The 16,454-nt window shown below is 41.1% G+C and overlaps 1 protein-coding gene across 2 annotated transcripts in view; it reads left to right on the forward strand.

Annotated features, from left to right (window-relative positions):
* Positions 1-16,454, forward strand: part of Cfdp1 (craniofacial development protein 1) — a 94,853-nt gene that overhangs the window by 5,411 nt on the left and 72,988 nt on the right. For both annotated transcript variants that reach the window (XM_059263972.1, XM_059263971.1), the window contains exons 2-4: positions 2,927-3,044; positions 6,640-6,844; positions 8,196-8,323. In XM_059263972.1, the coding sequence (XP_059119955.1) occupies positions 2,927-3,044; positions 6,640-6,844; positions 8,196-8,323 (451 nt within the window). The remainder of the gene's footprint in view (positions 1-2,926; positions 3,045-6,639; positions 6,845-8,195; positions 8,324-16,454) is intronic.

The following is a 16,454-nucleotide window of genomic DNA, read 5'->3' on the forward strand; positions in this document are numbered from 1 at the left end:
AGTCACTAATCTAGATAGTAGCTGAGTGCTGAGTGTGATGGCACATGCTTTTGATCCTAGCACTTAGGAGGCAGAAGCAGGCAGGCAGACAGGCTCACAGATGAATTTGAGGCTAGCCTGGTCTACATAGTGAGTTCCATACTAGCCAAAGGTACATAGTGAGACCCTGTCTTTAAAAAAAAAACAAAAAACAAAAAAGTGGTGGCTGAGCTAGCGGAGTGGGAACCTAGGCAGTCTCCCTGTATTGCTCCTCACAGGCACCTTTCAGAGAGGTGCACTCTGGGAGGAGAGCAGCAACTGGAGGAGGCCAACAGCGTGTGCCCCAAAGCTCTTTTCACTCTTTCCCTCCTGTTCCCTGTGAGCCCGGGGAACCTGGAGCTCTGTGTCAGCCACCCCCATAGCAACAAGGTGAAAGGTGTGGAGAAAGAACGTTTGCCACAGGTGACCGCAGAGGAGAGATGTGAAGAATATATATGCTGTGCTCCTCCGAACACTGTCCTCTTGTGGAAGGAAGAGATGAGGGATGAGAGGTCAACCATGGACAGTAGAGGTGGGAAGGTGGCTTTGGAGAGAGAACCTGAGGACCCTTACGTGTACCATATCGTGGAATAAAAATCTTACATTCAGTTTTAGGTCTAGCAAGACCCACTGCCTTCTTGAGAAGAGTCTATTGTGAAGAAGTAGGGATGTGTGTGCTGTTTGATGCCCAAGTGTGAGAACACACTTCCTTAATCTTAGCATTTGAGAGGTAGAGGTGGGAAGACCAGAAGTTCAAGGCCATCTCAGCTGCACTGTGAGTTTGAGGCCAGCCTGGGGTACACATGACTGTCTCAATACAAAACAAAAACCTGAAACAGAAATACTGTTTGAAAGAAGGCAAATAGAAACATGTATTTTATTGTTATAGGACTTTTTGTTTCTGTTGCATTCAGTTATCATCTTTGAATATTCCAAAACATTAATTTGTTCTCTGTGAATGACAGCAATTTTAGTCCATTTCATCGGTGCTTCTTTTCTGGCTGGTTTTGTGTCAATGTGGCACAAGCCAGAGTCATTTAGGAAGTGGGAACCTCAGTTAGAAAATGCCCCGACCAGATGGCCTGTTGGCAAGCCTGTGGTGCGTTTTCATGATTGATGGTTGATGTGGGTGGTGCTACCCCCCAGGCTGGTGGTCCTGGGTGCTATAAGAAAGCAGGCTGAGCAAGCTGTGGGGAGCAAGCCAGTAACAGCCGCTTTTCCGTGGCCTCTGCATCAGTTCCTGTCTCCAGGTTCCTGCCCTGACTTCCTTCATGATGGACTTAAACTATAAGGTGAAATAAACCCTTCCCTCTTCAGGTTGCTTTTGGTCATGATGTGTTTGTTTGGTTTGGTTTGGTTGGGTATTTTGTTTTTCGACAGGGTTTCTGTGTAATTGGTCATGGTGTTTAATCACAGCAATAAAAACCCTAGGTAAGACAGCTTCCAAGGTGAATCAAAATATGTTTGTCAAAACCCAAGATGCCTACTCTGGGGTCTGATTAAGAAAGTGAGGTGCTCTTGCAGTGGACCCAAGTTTGGTTCGCAGCATCCACATTGGGTAGCTAGAAACCTCCTGTAACTCCAGCTCTGTACTGTACATGTACCTGTACTCACATATTGCTATGCTTATACATAACTTTTTTAAAAACTTTTTTTTTTTTTTTTTTTTTTGCTTTTCAAGATAGGGTTTCTCTGTGTAGCTTTGGAGCCTGTCCCGGAAGTAGCTCTGTAGACCTGGCTGGCCTCGAACTCACAGAGATCTGCCTGCCTCTGCCTCTCAGGTGCTGAGATTAAAGGCATGCCCCCCCCCCCACTCAGCTCCTTATATTGTTTTTATATCAATACTCCTAGCCAGGATGAAAGTCCAGTCTGGTTCCTTGCCCTCCGCCTTCATGTCTGGAATCATAGGCATTGCCACCATGCTTTGGAGGTACCTGGTCTTAGAGCAAATCTGTTGCTTCTGAGTTTTGCTGTCTGTAGGTAGAGTGTTTTCCCTTCCTGCCACCTGCTTTTTTTTAATGGGCAGGTGCTTTAGCACTGAGCTGCAGACCCAGCTCAGTCCATTTAATATGACCTGTTCTTGGTTTGTTTTGAGGCAGGGTCTCATTACAAAGCCCTGGCTGGCCTCTGTGCTATATAGATTGGGCTGGCCTCAATTCAGGTGCATCACCCTACTTGGCCCTTATTACAACCTATTATTAACTAAGGCCCTGACTTTGTGGTGCAGCTGGGTGTCCTGATTCCACCTTTTCTTTTACTTGCCTGAAATGAACTAATTTTTTTTACCCCCCCAAGGAAACCCTTTATAATGTAAATTATATAAAAAATACCACTTGAATTTCAGTGATGTTCACTGCTATTGTAGTGTCATTGATCCTGCATCATTCAATAAACAGAAATTTCTCTCTCCCACCCGCTTGCTTTCTCTTCCCCCTCCTCTCTCTCTCTCTTTTTTCTAAGACAGGGTTTCTTTGTGTAGCCTTGGTTTACCTGGAATTCACTCTATAGACCAGGCTGGCTTGGAACTCAGAAATCTGCCTGCCTCTGCCTCCAGAGTGCTGGCATTTAAAGGCGTGCATTGCTATGCCCAGCTCAGAAATATTTATCTTACGAGGGCTAAAGTTTTTGATTTGTTTTATTGTGGCTGCTGTTTTAGGGGTTTTGTTTGTTTGTTTGTTTGTTTACTTGTTTGTTTGCTTTTGTTTTTGAGACAAGATTTCATGTAGCCCAGGCTGGCTTCAACCTCACTGTGTAACCGAGAAAAAGTTTGAACTCCTGGTTCTCTTGCCTCCACCTCCCAAGTACTGAGCATCAGGTGTGCACGGCCATGCCTGGCTCAGAATTCATTCTTCATGCTTTGTGAAAATCTTCATTCCAGCGGTCTGACCACCCTGTTACATGGTTTCAGGTGGAGAGTACAGTGAAGATGATGTCAATGAGTTAGTGAAGGAAGACGAAGTGGACGGTGAAGAGCAGGCTGAGAAAACCAAAGGGAAAAGAAAGAAGGCTCAGAGCATTCCAGCCAGGTGATGCTGCCCTCAAGGCCTTTACATAAGAGCTATCTATCTTCATTGCTGAAACTGCTCTCATGATAGATGTCTGTCTGTCTTTTCACATTTATTGTGTGTGTGTGTGCGTGCTGTAGCACAGACTGGCCTAGCCTCCAGCTTCAACCTCTTGGATTGTAAGGATTGTAGGCATGAACCACTACACCTAGCTTTATTGCCACAGTTTTTTGTTGTTGGGTGTTTTTTATTTTTATTTTATTTTATTTTATTTTATTTATTTATTTATTTATTTATTTATTTATTTATTTATTGTTTTTCGAGACAGGGTATCTCTGTGTAGTTTGGGTGCCTGTCCTGGATCTCGCTCTGTAGATCAGGCTAGCCTCAAACTCACAGAGATCTGCCTGGCTCTGCCTCCCGAGCGCTGGGATTAAAGGCGTGCGCCACCACTACCTTTTATTTATAAAATTTATAATTTTATAATTTAAATTTACATAATATTTATATAATAAATTTATAAAATTTCTTTTATTTTGGTTTTTCGAGACAGAGTTTCTCAGTAACAGTCCTGGCTGTCCTGGAACTTGCTTTGTAGACCTCGCACCTCTACTCAGCTATTGCCAAGGTTTTTAACACCTTTCTGTATGAAGGAAATATTTGCTGATATTCTGAAATTAAAATCTTGGCCTTCAGCTGGGCAGTGGTGGCACATGCCTTTAATCCCAGCACTTGGGCGGTAGAGGCAGGCGGATCTCTGTGAGTTCGAGGCCAGCCTCGTCTACAAAGTGAGTTCCAGGATAGCCAGTGCTACACAGGTAAACCCTGTCTTGATAAACAAAAACAAAATGGACTAGAGAGATGGCTCAGCAGTTAAGAGAGCTGGCTACTCTACCAGAGGACTGGAGTTCACTTCCTAGCACTCACATGGCAGCTCACAGCTGTCTCTAACTCCATTTCCAAGGGATCTGACACGTAGACACAACAGGCAAACCGCCAATGCACATAAACTAAAAATAAGTAAAATTGTTTCAAAAAAATTTGGCCTTTGCAACAAATTTAAAAATTTTTAGGGCTTACTTTTAAAAATAACTGGGTAAACTAACGCACATAGTTAAAACAGTCCTCTGTTACTACAGAATTCATTTTCTGTTCTTACCCCGAAAAGCTTATTACCTTAGATACTGTCACACTCAGTGTGGGAGTATATTTCCTACGCTCTTTATTTAAAAATAATACAAAAGGTAGCACACTGCATACCATGCTCACTCTTGCTCTCTCACTGTGTTGTCCAGGCTGGGCCATTCTTGAGCTTCTTGTCTCAGTCTTCTGAGCAGGACTGCAATTCCAGGGAGGCACCACTCTAACAATTCTCACTGAGTCCATTATGTTAAAGGACACCATGGCAGTCCTGGACATACCTTGTTCTTTCAGGGATTGGAGTGCCACACTTTATGAATAGGCCTGACTTGACTTAAGCATCCCCTTATTGAGGAGCAATTAGATTGTATGGTCTTTGTCACAGCAAAAGGCCTCAGAATACATTAGCAGAACATGTTGTTATACTGGTACAAGGATTTTTGTAAGTCAAATTTGAAGGTGTAGAATGGTTTGTCTAAATTAAATTATTTTCAGTTGATTTTCTACAGGCCATGTTCTGAATTACAGTCCATCCCAAAATAGGAAAGTCACAGTCACAGGTTATAGCTCAGATAAAGGCGTCTTCTGGAGGACTCTCTCTATCACTGTTGTTTCTGTCTTGGGTATCGAAGTTTTTGAAAAGGAGAAAATGAACATTAAGTACTATATGATGTTTTCAAGATCCAAATAGTGTAACGTGGACTTTTGAAGTCTTAGGTCCAGTTCTCTTTTTCTGTATTTGAACTTGTTTCTTTTGGAGGTGGCATGAAATTGCTATATTTTTTTTTTAGAGTGTGTAGAAGAACATGATACAAGTAAATCTGAGAATAAGTAGACTTTGTTCTCCAAATGGAGTGGCTTTTAGAAGTAAAAAAGTGTTTAGCACATATGTTTATAGAACCCCATTTCTGAACAGATTAATCTTATGAGGTGATCTTGGGTATTTTCTTTTTATCTGTTTTTAGTTGTTGGGTTTTTATTTATTTTTTAATTTTGTTTGCTGTTTTGTTTTGTTTTGTTTTGTTTTGTTTTGTTTTGGAGAAAGGTTCTTACGTTGTAGCTTGGCTGGTCTGGAACTCACTACGTAGACCAACCTGGCCTCCAACTCACAGGAAAATTCAAGCCTCTGCTTCCTTGAGTGCTCAGATTAAAGGTGTGCACCACCATGCCTGCCTCAGGTGTTTCCTTAGTGAGAATAACGGTCTTGGCATACTAAATTTAAGTTTCAAGTGAGCTCAGCGCTCCCCTGTATTAAGAAGAAGGGGGAGTAGTAAAGAGACAGTGCTTACTGGAGAGTTCACACACACAGTGGACACAGTGTATGTCATGAGAGCCCTTCAGTTGCTTTCCAGGTATAGCACATTTGCAGTGCAGGTAAGTCCTCACATGGGCAGTATCCATATGTGATTCCATGTTACTGGGAGGCCTGAATTTTAAATTTTCATTAAATATTCCTTCAGGATGTAGTTAAACTTTGTAAGTGCTACTAGACTCAATGTGTTTTATTCTTTAAATAAGAGTTCCAGCTATTCAAATTATCGACTCTGAAGATCATTAGAAATATGTTTAAAATACAATTTAAAAAACCCTGAGAATACTGGGATACTGATTTATTGTTCCTAAACTTCAAAGATTAATATGCCAAGAATTTGAAAACACTGAGAAAATTGTGGGTATTTTTTTCACTGTATGGTATAATTCTAAATTGTACTATTGTTGATGAATAAATATTCTTTTTTAAAAAAGATTTATTTCTTTACTATGTACACAGTGTTCTGCCTGCAGGCCAGAAGAGGGTACCAGATCACGTTACAGATGGTTGTGAGCTACCATGTGGTTGCTGGGAATTGAACTCAGGACCTCTGGAAGAGCAACCAGGGTTCTTAACCTCTGAGCCATCTCTCCAGCCCGAATAAATATTCTTAAAAAAAATTAGTTGTGCTGTGGTGGCACATGCCTTTAATCCTAGCACTCCAGAGGCAGGTAGATCTCTGAGTTCGAGGCCAACCTAGTCTACAGAGGAAGTTCCAGGACAGCCAGGGCTGCTACACACAGAGAAACCTTATTTTGAAAAACAATCAAAAAATTAAGTCAGGACTAGAGAGTTGGCTGAGAGGTTAAAAACAGTTTCTACTCCAGCAGAGGACCTGGGTTCAGTTATCATCATGTACATGGAGGCTTGCAACTGCCTGTAACCTTAGTTCCAGGGGATTTGACACCCTCTTTTGACCTCCACAGGCTCTTGTGTGCATGTGGTGCACATACATGAACTCAGGAACACACACATACACATTATGTAAGTGAATAAATATTTTCAAACAATTAAATCAAAGTTCACCTATTCTGTCTCCTATTGTATTATTAGTAATCACAGATTTAAACTTTCAAGTGTGTAAGGTGGTCTAAGGGTTGAGGAAAGAGAATGAGTAATTTTGCGTTCTGTCTTGTCTTTTTCTGGGTGGCTGTTGGTGATTAGAAAGAGAAAACAAAGTGGCCTCTTGTTAGAAGACGAGGAGGACGGCAAGGAAGAATCTGGAAGTAGTAGTAGTGGAGAAGATGAAGAGGAGCAAGGAGGCCTTGGGTCCGAGAATGCAAGGAAGAAGAAGGAAGATGAACTGTGGGCCAGCTTCCTTAATGATGTGGGACCAAAGTCAAAAGCAGCTCCAAGTTCACAAGTTAAAGTAAGTTGAGAGATTGATGGGATAGATAACTCTCCAAAAACACCCTCAGTTCCCCAGCAGCTTCCTATTTTTTTAATTTACAAACTGACTGAGATTTGAATCTCAAAGCCAAAAGCAAACCTGATGTCTTTTGATATTGACTTTACTAAGTGAAAAGCAAAGCATTCCTTAGCAGTAGGGAAAATGAGTTGTTTTAATCAGATATATTGTCAGTAGACCTTTATAAACTCTTCAAAGATTATTTGTTGAGCTGGAGAGATGGCTCTGTGGTTAAAAGCACTTAATGCTCTTCCAAGGGACCTGAGTTCAGTTCTCAGCACCCATATCAGGTAGTTGACAAATGCCTGTAACTCTAGCTCTAGGGTGTTTAATATCCTCTTCTGGCCTCCAAAGGTACCTGTATACATGTGGCTTATACATATGCATACACCTAAAAAAAATAAAATTTTTAAAAGATTTATTTGTTGTGATTTTTAATTAGGAGTATATGTTCGTGCCTATGTGTAGATATGTGCATGTAAGTACAGGTGCCCACATTGGCCAAAGGCATAGATCACCTTGGAGATGGAGTTATAGGCTGTTATGAGTTGCCTGATTTGGGTGCTAAGAACCGAGCTTGGGTCCTCTGCAAAAATTCTTTTTCTTTTTTTTTTTTCCTTTGGTTTTTCAAGGCAAGAGTCTCACTGTGTAGCCCTAGCTGGCCTGGAACTCACTCTGTAGACTAGACTGACTTCACACTAGCACAGATCCTCAAGTCTCTGCCTCCGAAGTGCTGGAATTAAAGGTGTGAACTACCACCACCCTGCCTCTGCAAAAACTCTCTAACTGCTGAGTCATCTTTCCAACCTCTCCAATAAGCCTATTTTATTTTATTTTATTTTATGTGGACAGGTAATTTACTTGCATGTATATCTATGCACCCCATACATGTAGTGCCCATGGTTGCCAGAAGAGGGCATCAGATTTTTTTGGAACTGGAGTTATAGGTGGTTGTGAGCCACCTTATGAGTTCTGAAAATTAACCTGGGTCCTCTGGAAGAGCAGTCAGTGCTCTTAACCATTGAGCCGTCTCCAGGTCCTCTAGTAATTTTTAACTGATTGGAAATGAACCACGGCAGAACAACCCTAAACAGCATGTTCAGACAGTTCTTTTAGTCTTATACCTTGGTGAAACTGATTGATATATTTGTTTTTGAGACAGAGTCTCACTGTGTAGCCCTAGCTGGCCTGGAACTCACTATGTAGACCAGGCTGATTTCAAACTAGCAGAGATCCTCAAGTTTCTGCCTCCTGAGTGCTGCACTTAAACGTGTATGTCACTACAGGCCTGATTCCATTTCTTACCCTTTAGGCAGCAGAGGAGACTGAAGAGACTAGTTCAAATAAACTGTTGGTGAAAGCAGATGAGCTGGAGAAACCTAAAGAATCAGAAAAAGTGAAAATTACCAAGGTGTTTGACTTTGCTGGTGAAGAAGTGAGGTAAGAGGTTTTCCATGGGTTTGGAACTAGTGCTTTTACAAGGTGGTGTTTTGTTTTTGTTTTTATGGTTTTTCAAGACAGGGTTTCTCTGTGTAGCCCTGAATATCCTAGAACTTACTCTGTACACCAGGCTAACCTCAAACTCTCAGAGATCTGCTGTGGGATAATGTTCTTGTACACTGTAAAGATTTGTCACTCCTATTGGTTTAATAAAACACTGATTGGCCAGTAGCCAGACTAGGAGAATTCTGGGAAGAGGAAGGGTAGAGTCGGGAGTCACCAGCCAGATGCAGAGGAAGCAAGATGAGAATGCAGTGCTGAGAAAAGGTACCAAGCCACATGACTAAACATAGATAAGAATTATGGGTTAATTTAAATATAAGAGCTAGTTAGTAATAAGCCTAAGCTACCAGCTGAGCATTTATAAATAATATTAAGCCTCTTAGTCAATTATTTAAGAAGCAACTGCTGGGTATTTGGGAACAGGTAGGTGAAAGAGAAACTTCCACCTACAGAGATCCACCTGCTTCTGCCTCCCAAGTGCTGGGATTAAAGGCATGTGTCACTACCACCTAGCGAGTCCTCAGATTCTTAAGTCCCATATATTAAATTACATAGTGTCTACATATAACCTGTGTACAACATCTTCTGTACATTAAATATCTGACTTATAATACTTGATAAAATGTAAATGCCATGAAAATAGCACAATGTATGGAGACTAGTGACAAGAAAAATATGTGTACATGTTCTTTGCAGATGGATTTTCTTCCCCTAAATGTTTTCTGTCCATATTTGGTTGATCCATGGTTGCCTGTTTTTATCCAGTGAAAATACATTTTGGAAAGTGGAGTTTTGTATTTTCAGTTTTATAAATAGTACAGAGCACAACTTTTTAAAATTTCTTTAGATTGGCTCTCACTATAGCCCAAACTGTCCTGGAGTTACTATGTGGTCCAAGGTGGCTGAAGTTACAATGTTCCATCTTCCTCAACTTCTGGAGTGCTGAGACTGCATGCATGAGCTCCTGTGCCCAACAGTGCTTATTGTATTTATTTTTAATTATATTATATGTGTGGGTCTTTTGCCTGTGTGTATGTCTGTGTACCGTGTACATGCCTGGTGTCTGAAGAGGTAAGAAGAGGGTGTCAGTTCCCCTGGAACTGGAGTTGCAGATGGTTGTGAACCATGTAGATGCTAGAAATTGAGCTCAGGTCCTCTGGAAGAGCAGTCAGTGCTTTTAACTTCTGTGCCATCTCTCTAGTACCAAATTCACTCATTTAAAACTCTTCCTCGACAACATTTTCTTTTGTGAAATGCACTTAAGGCAGAGGTGCAAGAATAATATTTTGGTAAACACTCACCTAGTTCACATTCTGTCATTCAGATTCACCACTGTTCAGTGCTGTCTGTCTTTATGTGTGGGTGTGGGCACTCATGTCACAGCACGTGTATGGAGGCCAGAGGACAGCTTGTGGCCATTGGCTCTCTTTGTACCATGGGGTCCTGAGAATTGAATCAGTTTGCCAGGCTTGGCAGACCTTGATACAAGTGATCTCTGTTCTTCATAATGTAATGATTCTAATGGCTAAGTATGAATAATGCATATGTCCAACAGGTATCTCCATGCTCATAGTTACTGTACCTCTTGTCTTTTTTCCCCCCCATTTTTATTTATTTATTTTTCTATTATCAGCTTGATACAGTATAAATTCTTATCCTAATAGTGAAATGTTTGATTGAGGCTTGCCCAGTGATTGGGTAAAACCAAAACTTATTATAAGCCACAGTCATCCTAGAGTCCCCCCTGCTATATAGCCTCCCTGGTTCTGTGGGTTGCAGTCTGATTGTTCTTTGCTTTATATCTAGAATCCACTTAGGAGTGAGTACCTACCATGTTAGTCCTTCTGGGTTTGGGTTACCTCACTCAGGATGATATTTTCTAGTTCCATCCATTTTCCTGCAAATCTCATGATGTCATTGTTTTTCTCTGCTGAGTAGTACTCCATTGTGTATATGTACCACATTTTCTTAATCCATTCTTCAGTTGACGGGCATCTAGGTTGTTTCCAGGTTCTGGCTATTACAATTAGTGCGGCTATGAACATAGTTGAGCATGTATTCTTGTGGTATGATTGAGCATTCCTTGGGTATATGCTCAAGAGTGGTCTGGCTGGGTCTTGAGGTAGATCGATTCCCAATTTTCTGAGAAACGCCATACTGATTTCCACAGTGGTTGTACAAGTTTGCATTCCCACCAACAGTGGAGGAGTGTTCCCTTTGCTCTGTATCCTCTCCAACATTGACTGTCATTAGTGTTTTTGATCTTAGCCATTCTGACGGGTGTAAGGTGGTATCTCAGAGTTGTTTTGATTTGCATTTCTCTGATGATTAAGGATGTTGAGCATTTCTTGAAATGTCTTTCAGCCATTTGTGATTCTTCTTTTCAGACTTTTCTGTTTAGCTCTTTAGCCCATTTTTTAATTGGATTGTTCAGTATTTTGATGTCTAGTTTCTTGAGTTCTTTATTTGATTTGGAGATCAGTCCTCTGTCAGATGTGGGGTTGGTCAAGGTCTTTTCCCATTCTGTAGGCTGTCTTTTTGTCTTATTGACCGTGTCTTTTGCCCTACAAAAGCTTCTTAGTTTCAAGAGGTCCCATTTATTAATTGTTGTGCTCAGTGTCTGTGCTGCTGGTGTTATATTTAGGAAGTGATCTCCTGTGCCAATGCGTTTAAGAGTACTTCCTCCTTTCTCTTCTATTAAGTTTAGTGTAACTGGATTTATGTTGAGGTCTTTGATCCACTTGGACTTGAGTTTTGTGCATGGTGACAGATATGGATCTATTTGTAATCTTTTACATATTGACATCCAGTTATGCCAGCACCATTTGTTGAAGATACTTTCTTTTTTTCCATTGTATAGTTTTGGCTTCTTTGTCAAAAATCAGGTGTTTATATGTACGTGGATTAATGTCAGGGTCTTCAATTTGATTTCATTGGTCTGTATGTCGGTTTTTATACCAGTACCAAGCTGTTTTTATTACTATAGCTCTATAGTAGAGCTTGATGTTAGTGGTGGTGGTGCCTTCAGAGATTGCTTTATTATACAGGATTCTTTTAGCTATCCTGGGTCTTTTGTTTTTCCATATGAAGTTGATGTACCTTTTGTCTTAAGCTAGTAAGAGGTGGCTTTTGGTTTTAAAGATTTTCTCATTTTTCACCAGTAACAATTTGGCAGTCTGTATTTTGAGTAGGTCTATGCATGGGGCTTTTAGGCCCAGTTATTCCGTTTATACTCTTTCTAGTTGTTCTTACACAGTCAAGATTAAACAGTGGGTTTGGTCTTTTAAGACTCCAGACATATGCCAGGTGGTGGTGACTTATGCCTTTAAACCAGCACTCAGGAGGCAGAGGTAAGCGGATTTCTGTGAGCTCCAGGCCAGCCTGATCTACAGAGTGAGTTTCAGGACAGCCAAGGCTACACAGAGAAACCCTGTCTCAGAAAACAAAACAACAACAACAAAAAGTTCAAACCATTTGTATTGGAGAACACGCTTCAATTTGGATTATTGCTTTGCCCTGTATGTTCAGTTTCTAGTTAATCACCTTAGAATCACCAGTGGTTCTCAACCTTCCTAATGCTGCGACCCTTTAATACAGTTCCTCATGTTGAGGTGACCCCCAACCATAAAATTATTTTCATTGCTACTTCATGACTGTAAGTTTGCTACTGTTATGAATTATAAAGTAAATACCTGTGTTTTCCAGTGGTCTTAGGTGACCCCTGTGAAAGGGTCGTTCGACCCCTAAAGGGGTCACAACCCACAGGTTGAGAGCTGCTGCCCTAGACAAAACTACTGCACTGGCAGTACTAGCTGTCCTTCAGGAACCCAGTGTTAGTGGAGAGTTAAAGGACGTGGGCAGCGTCTGTCAGACCTCTTCATTGTAAGACACCCTCAGTAATTAGTCACTTTGGGGTCTATCACATAATTACTGATGGTGTAAATTAGTAATGTATTTTGCCTCCAGAAATCATACTGCAGTTATCCAATAGGGAATGGCAGAATATTGACAGTAAACCATCAACATTTAGGAAACTTTTGGACACAGCAGGTCATTTGCATGTAAGAGCTCACAGCAGTTGTGACAACATGCACAGGACCTGCATGATATCATCCAGACAAAATCCCAGCATGTGGAGGTGGGTCACAAAGTTGAGCTCCTGGCTAAGAAGCTGTTGATGGCTGCTGAGAGAGGCAGAGTCAGTTTTCTTTAAGGATGTGCCCCTGAGAGACTCTCCATGTTCCAGGTGATTCCCTATATCCAAGCACATACTAACGGCACTAAGTAGACTCAGTGGGTTTAAAAAAAAAGAAAAGAAAAACGAACACAGGAAGTTGGTACTAGATAGTGGTAGAAGGGTAAGGAAGGGATTGGAAGAGAGGGAGTGGAGGGTGAACTTAGTCAAAACACATTATTTGCCTGTATGAAATTCTCAAACTCTAAGAAGTTAGAGAGTATTAATATACCATAGAAAATACAAATTAAAAACAAAACAGTTGAGGCAGAGTTGAGAGCCAGTGAGGTCTACAGAGCAAGTTTCAGCTAGGACAACATGGTAAGAGTATGTCTCAAAGCCTGTGTTGGCTTGGATCACTTCCCACATGTCACGTAGAATATCTACAGGAAGGTCTACATAGAGAACAAAGTCAGCTGAATAACCATTGCTTTGAGAAATCAGTAAATTTCTGATCAAATTATGAATTTCATAAAGTTTTTTATAAACATTATTATTTAATATTTTTTCTGTTTCTTTTTTGAGATGAACTTCTGATTCTCCTGCCTGTTGCTTCCCAAGTAAGTGCTGGGAGTACAGTCATGTGCAACTACTCTTTACTTTTTTGTTTGTTTGGTTTTTGAGACAAGGTCTCTCTGTACAGCCCTGGCTGTCCTAGAATTCACTATGTAGACCAGGCTGACCTCAAACTCATAGAGATCCCACTGTCTCTGTCTCCCAAGTGCTGGGATCAAAGGCGACTGCTCTCACTCTTCACTCATGAAAGCAAATAAATGGCAGTTGTAAATATTGGTGAGTACTCAGGGAGCCTGCCATTTGTACCATTTGTCAGAAGAGGGCAGCACTGTGTCTCTTGTCAAAAATAAAACAGGATAAGAGCACTTTCTTTACATTAATTGCACACTCTCATACATAGGCATTTATTTATACTTAACAGTAATACATGCTATTTAAAAATTATATATTATAGAAATATATAACAGAACAAGTGAGTGTCCTCTCAAACTCCTTTTCCGTAAAGAATATGAAAGCTTGTTGAAGTCTGCTGTGGTGATACACTCCTGTAATTCCAGCACTTGGGAAGTGGAAGCAGGAAGATCAAGGTCAACCTGGGATTTATATTGTTGTTTATATACATGTTTAATGTGTATACATTATAGTATACATTATATGTATATTTATATAACTTTTTTTTTTGGTTTTTTGAGACAAGGTTTCTCTGTGTAGCTTTGTGCCTTTCCTGGAACTCACTTGGTAGCCCAGGCTGGTCTCGAACTCACAGAGATCCGCCTGCCCCTGCCTCCTGAGTGCTGGGATTAAAGGCGTGCGCCACCACCGCCCGGCTATATAACATTTATTTAAACCTGTTAATAGTTGCCATGTTGGTAAGACTTTGTTTACTTTGTTTTTGTTTTTCAAGACAGAGTTTCTCTGTGCAGCCTTGGCTGTCCTGGAACTTTGCTCTGTAAACCAGGCTGGCCTTGAACTCAGAGATCCACTTGAGTTCTGGGATTAAAGGCATGTGCCACCATGACCCAACTATTAGCAAGACTTTTTTTAAAAACATAAGGTACACCGGGCAGTGGTGGCGCACACCTTTAATCCCAGCACTCAGGAGGCAGAGGCAGGCGGATCTCTGTGAGTTCGAGGCCAGCCTGGTCTACAGAGCAAGATCCAAGACAGGCACCAAAACTACACAGAGAAACCCTGTCTCGAAAATAAATAAAAATAAAATAAATAAAAACATAAGGTACTATAAGGAACTTTCTTGAAGGATCTTAGGAGATTTGAACTTTAACTGACAACTCAGACACAAACTTGGTGTTTGGGTTTGAGCACAACATTTAATCTCTTGACATCATTGTTTTGTTTTTCCTTTTTGTGTTTGTATCAAGTTAAGGGCATTACTGCATCTTTAAGAAATGTGAAGGAGTAGCGGGGCTGTGGTGGTACACGCCTTTAATCCCAGCATTTGGGAGGCAGAAGCAGGTGGATCTCTGTGAGTTCAAGGCCGGCCTGGGTTACAGAGCGAGTTCCTGGACAGCCTAGGCTACACAGAGAAACCCTGTCTCACCAACCAAAAAAAAAAAAAAAAAAAAAAAAAAAGGAAAGAAGGAAATGTGGAAGAGCTGGTGGGAGGAATTTCTAATTGAAGAGTGAGGTAGTGTTAGCATGAAGTTAGTCTTTCAGTTTCTCTAACTTATTATAATGGTAAAATTTTGGATTTGGCTGTTTTGTTTGTTTTTCCTCCTTGAAAACTATGTAATTTTTTAAGCCTTGGGGAAAGGAGGAAAATGATCATTCTTACCCTCCTCTATGGCATAGCCAGCTGACCCTGTGAGCTCAGACTTTCCTAAATGATTCACCTTTTGGAAAAGTCCAGTCATGGAAAAGTTCTGTCCAAATAAAGACTTTCAGGAAGTTGAGTGAGTGAAAATGAAGTTAAAATGGAATTTCTGCTAAAAACAAATAGATTAATTATTGCTAATAATAGGCATTTTCCTGTCAGGAGTCCTTCTCATGTATAAGATGATTGTAAGTTAACTAATCTCCTACTTAAAAGTAGTATGATAGCTAAATCCTTCACTGTTTCTTAGCAGTGAGGTTACTCTCTGGCACCTCAGGAGGCTGAGCACAAGTAGAGAGCCAGCTTGGACCACACAGAGACCCTGTCCTGCAAAACAAAATGGCAGAAAGAGTGGCGTTGTTTCGGGATGTTTTCAGCAGAGAGTAATCTGCTATTACTTTGTGTCAGCCACCAAATTCCTTAGAAATATCCCAGTTTATATAATGTGTTTTCTGGTGGGCATGGATAGACTCTGGCACAGGAAATTAAGAAGGGCTTTCCTTCCCAAGGGTTCTGTTCTCCCCATGCCTACTCTGTGACTCTATGGCATGGGTTGTCATGTCGCTTCTGTAGTTGGTGTCGTGCTGGACTGTGAGGTTTTGATGGCAGAAGCCCTATTATGTTTCTTTATATGTCTAATATTTAACAATATCAGCATTTGGAATGCTTCCCAGAAAATGTTGACTTAAGTGTGTACCAGAGTCTTGTCGGCCCTGTAGTAAAACAGGAACAACACAACTAAACATAAGCTACATGATTGCCACTTTCCTCTCCTTGTTCCTTAGGCCACTTGTTCTTCATATCATAGCGTTCCAGAATTTCAGCTCTGTGCTTTGATGTGGATCCTCTGAAGTTGCCTGTGTCAATCAAGTGTTGTGTGGCTCTTTGTTGAAACTCCTCCTTCAATTCTAGTCTTTCTTTTGTTGTATTTTTCCCTTTTCTGAAATGTGTATTGTTTCAACTCAGAAGAGGCTCTACTATGGTTGGGCAACAAGCTGTGCTTCAGTAGCGTACATAGTGAAGTGTCTATTTCTTAGTAGTGCTAAGGACATTATGGGGTGGTTAGCACTTAGGTCTGTCACTCAGCCCTCTGGAATATACAGCCTTTCTGGGTGGCTTTTTGTTTAATTCTTCTAATTTCAGGATGGGGCTTCATTCTTCATTCCTGTCCCTCTGTGGTTTTCATTTTCTCTAAGTGTTGTGGATCCCTCGGGATTAGCAGTGGTGGGGGCATAGCCTGTGTTTTGAGGTAAAAAAGGTTAGTTGTGCCGGGCGGTGGTGGCGCACGCCTTTAATCCCAGCACTCGGGGAGGTAGAGGCAGGTGGATCTCTGTGAGTTCGAGGCCAGCCTGGTCTACAGAGTGAGTTCCAGGATAGGCTCCAAAGCTACACAGAGAAACCCTGTCTCGAAAAACCAAAAAAAAAAAAAAAAAAAAAGGTTAGTTGTTCCTAATGCAAGCTTTCGGCTGGTGGGGCAGCCTGCACCT

The sequence above is a fragment of the Peromyscus eremicus genome, chromosome 5 (genome assembly GCF_949786415.1).
Source record: "Peromyscus eremicus chromosome 5, PerEre_H2_v1, whole genome shotgun sequence".
Classification (NCBI taxonomy): domain Eukaryota; kingdom Metazoa; phylum Chordata; class Mammalia; order Rodentia; family Cricetidae; genus Peromyscus; species Peromyscus eremicus.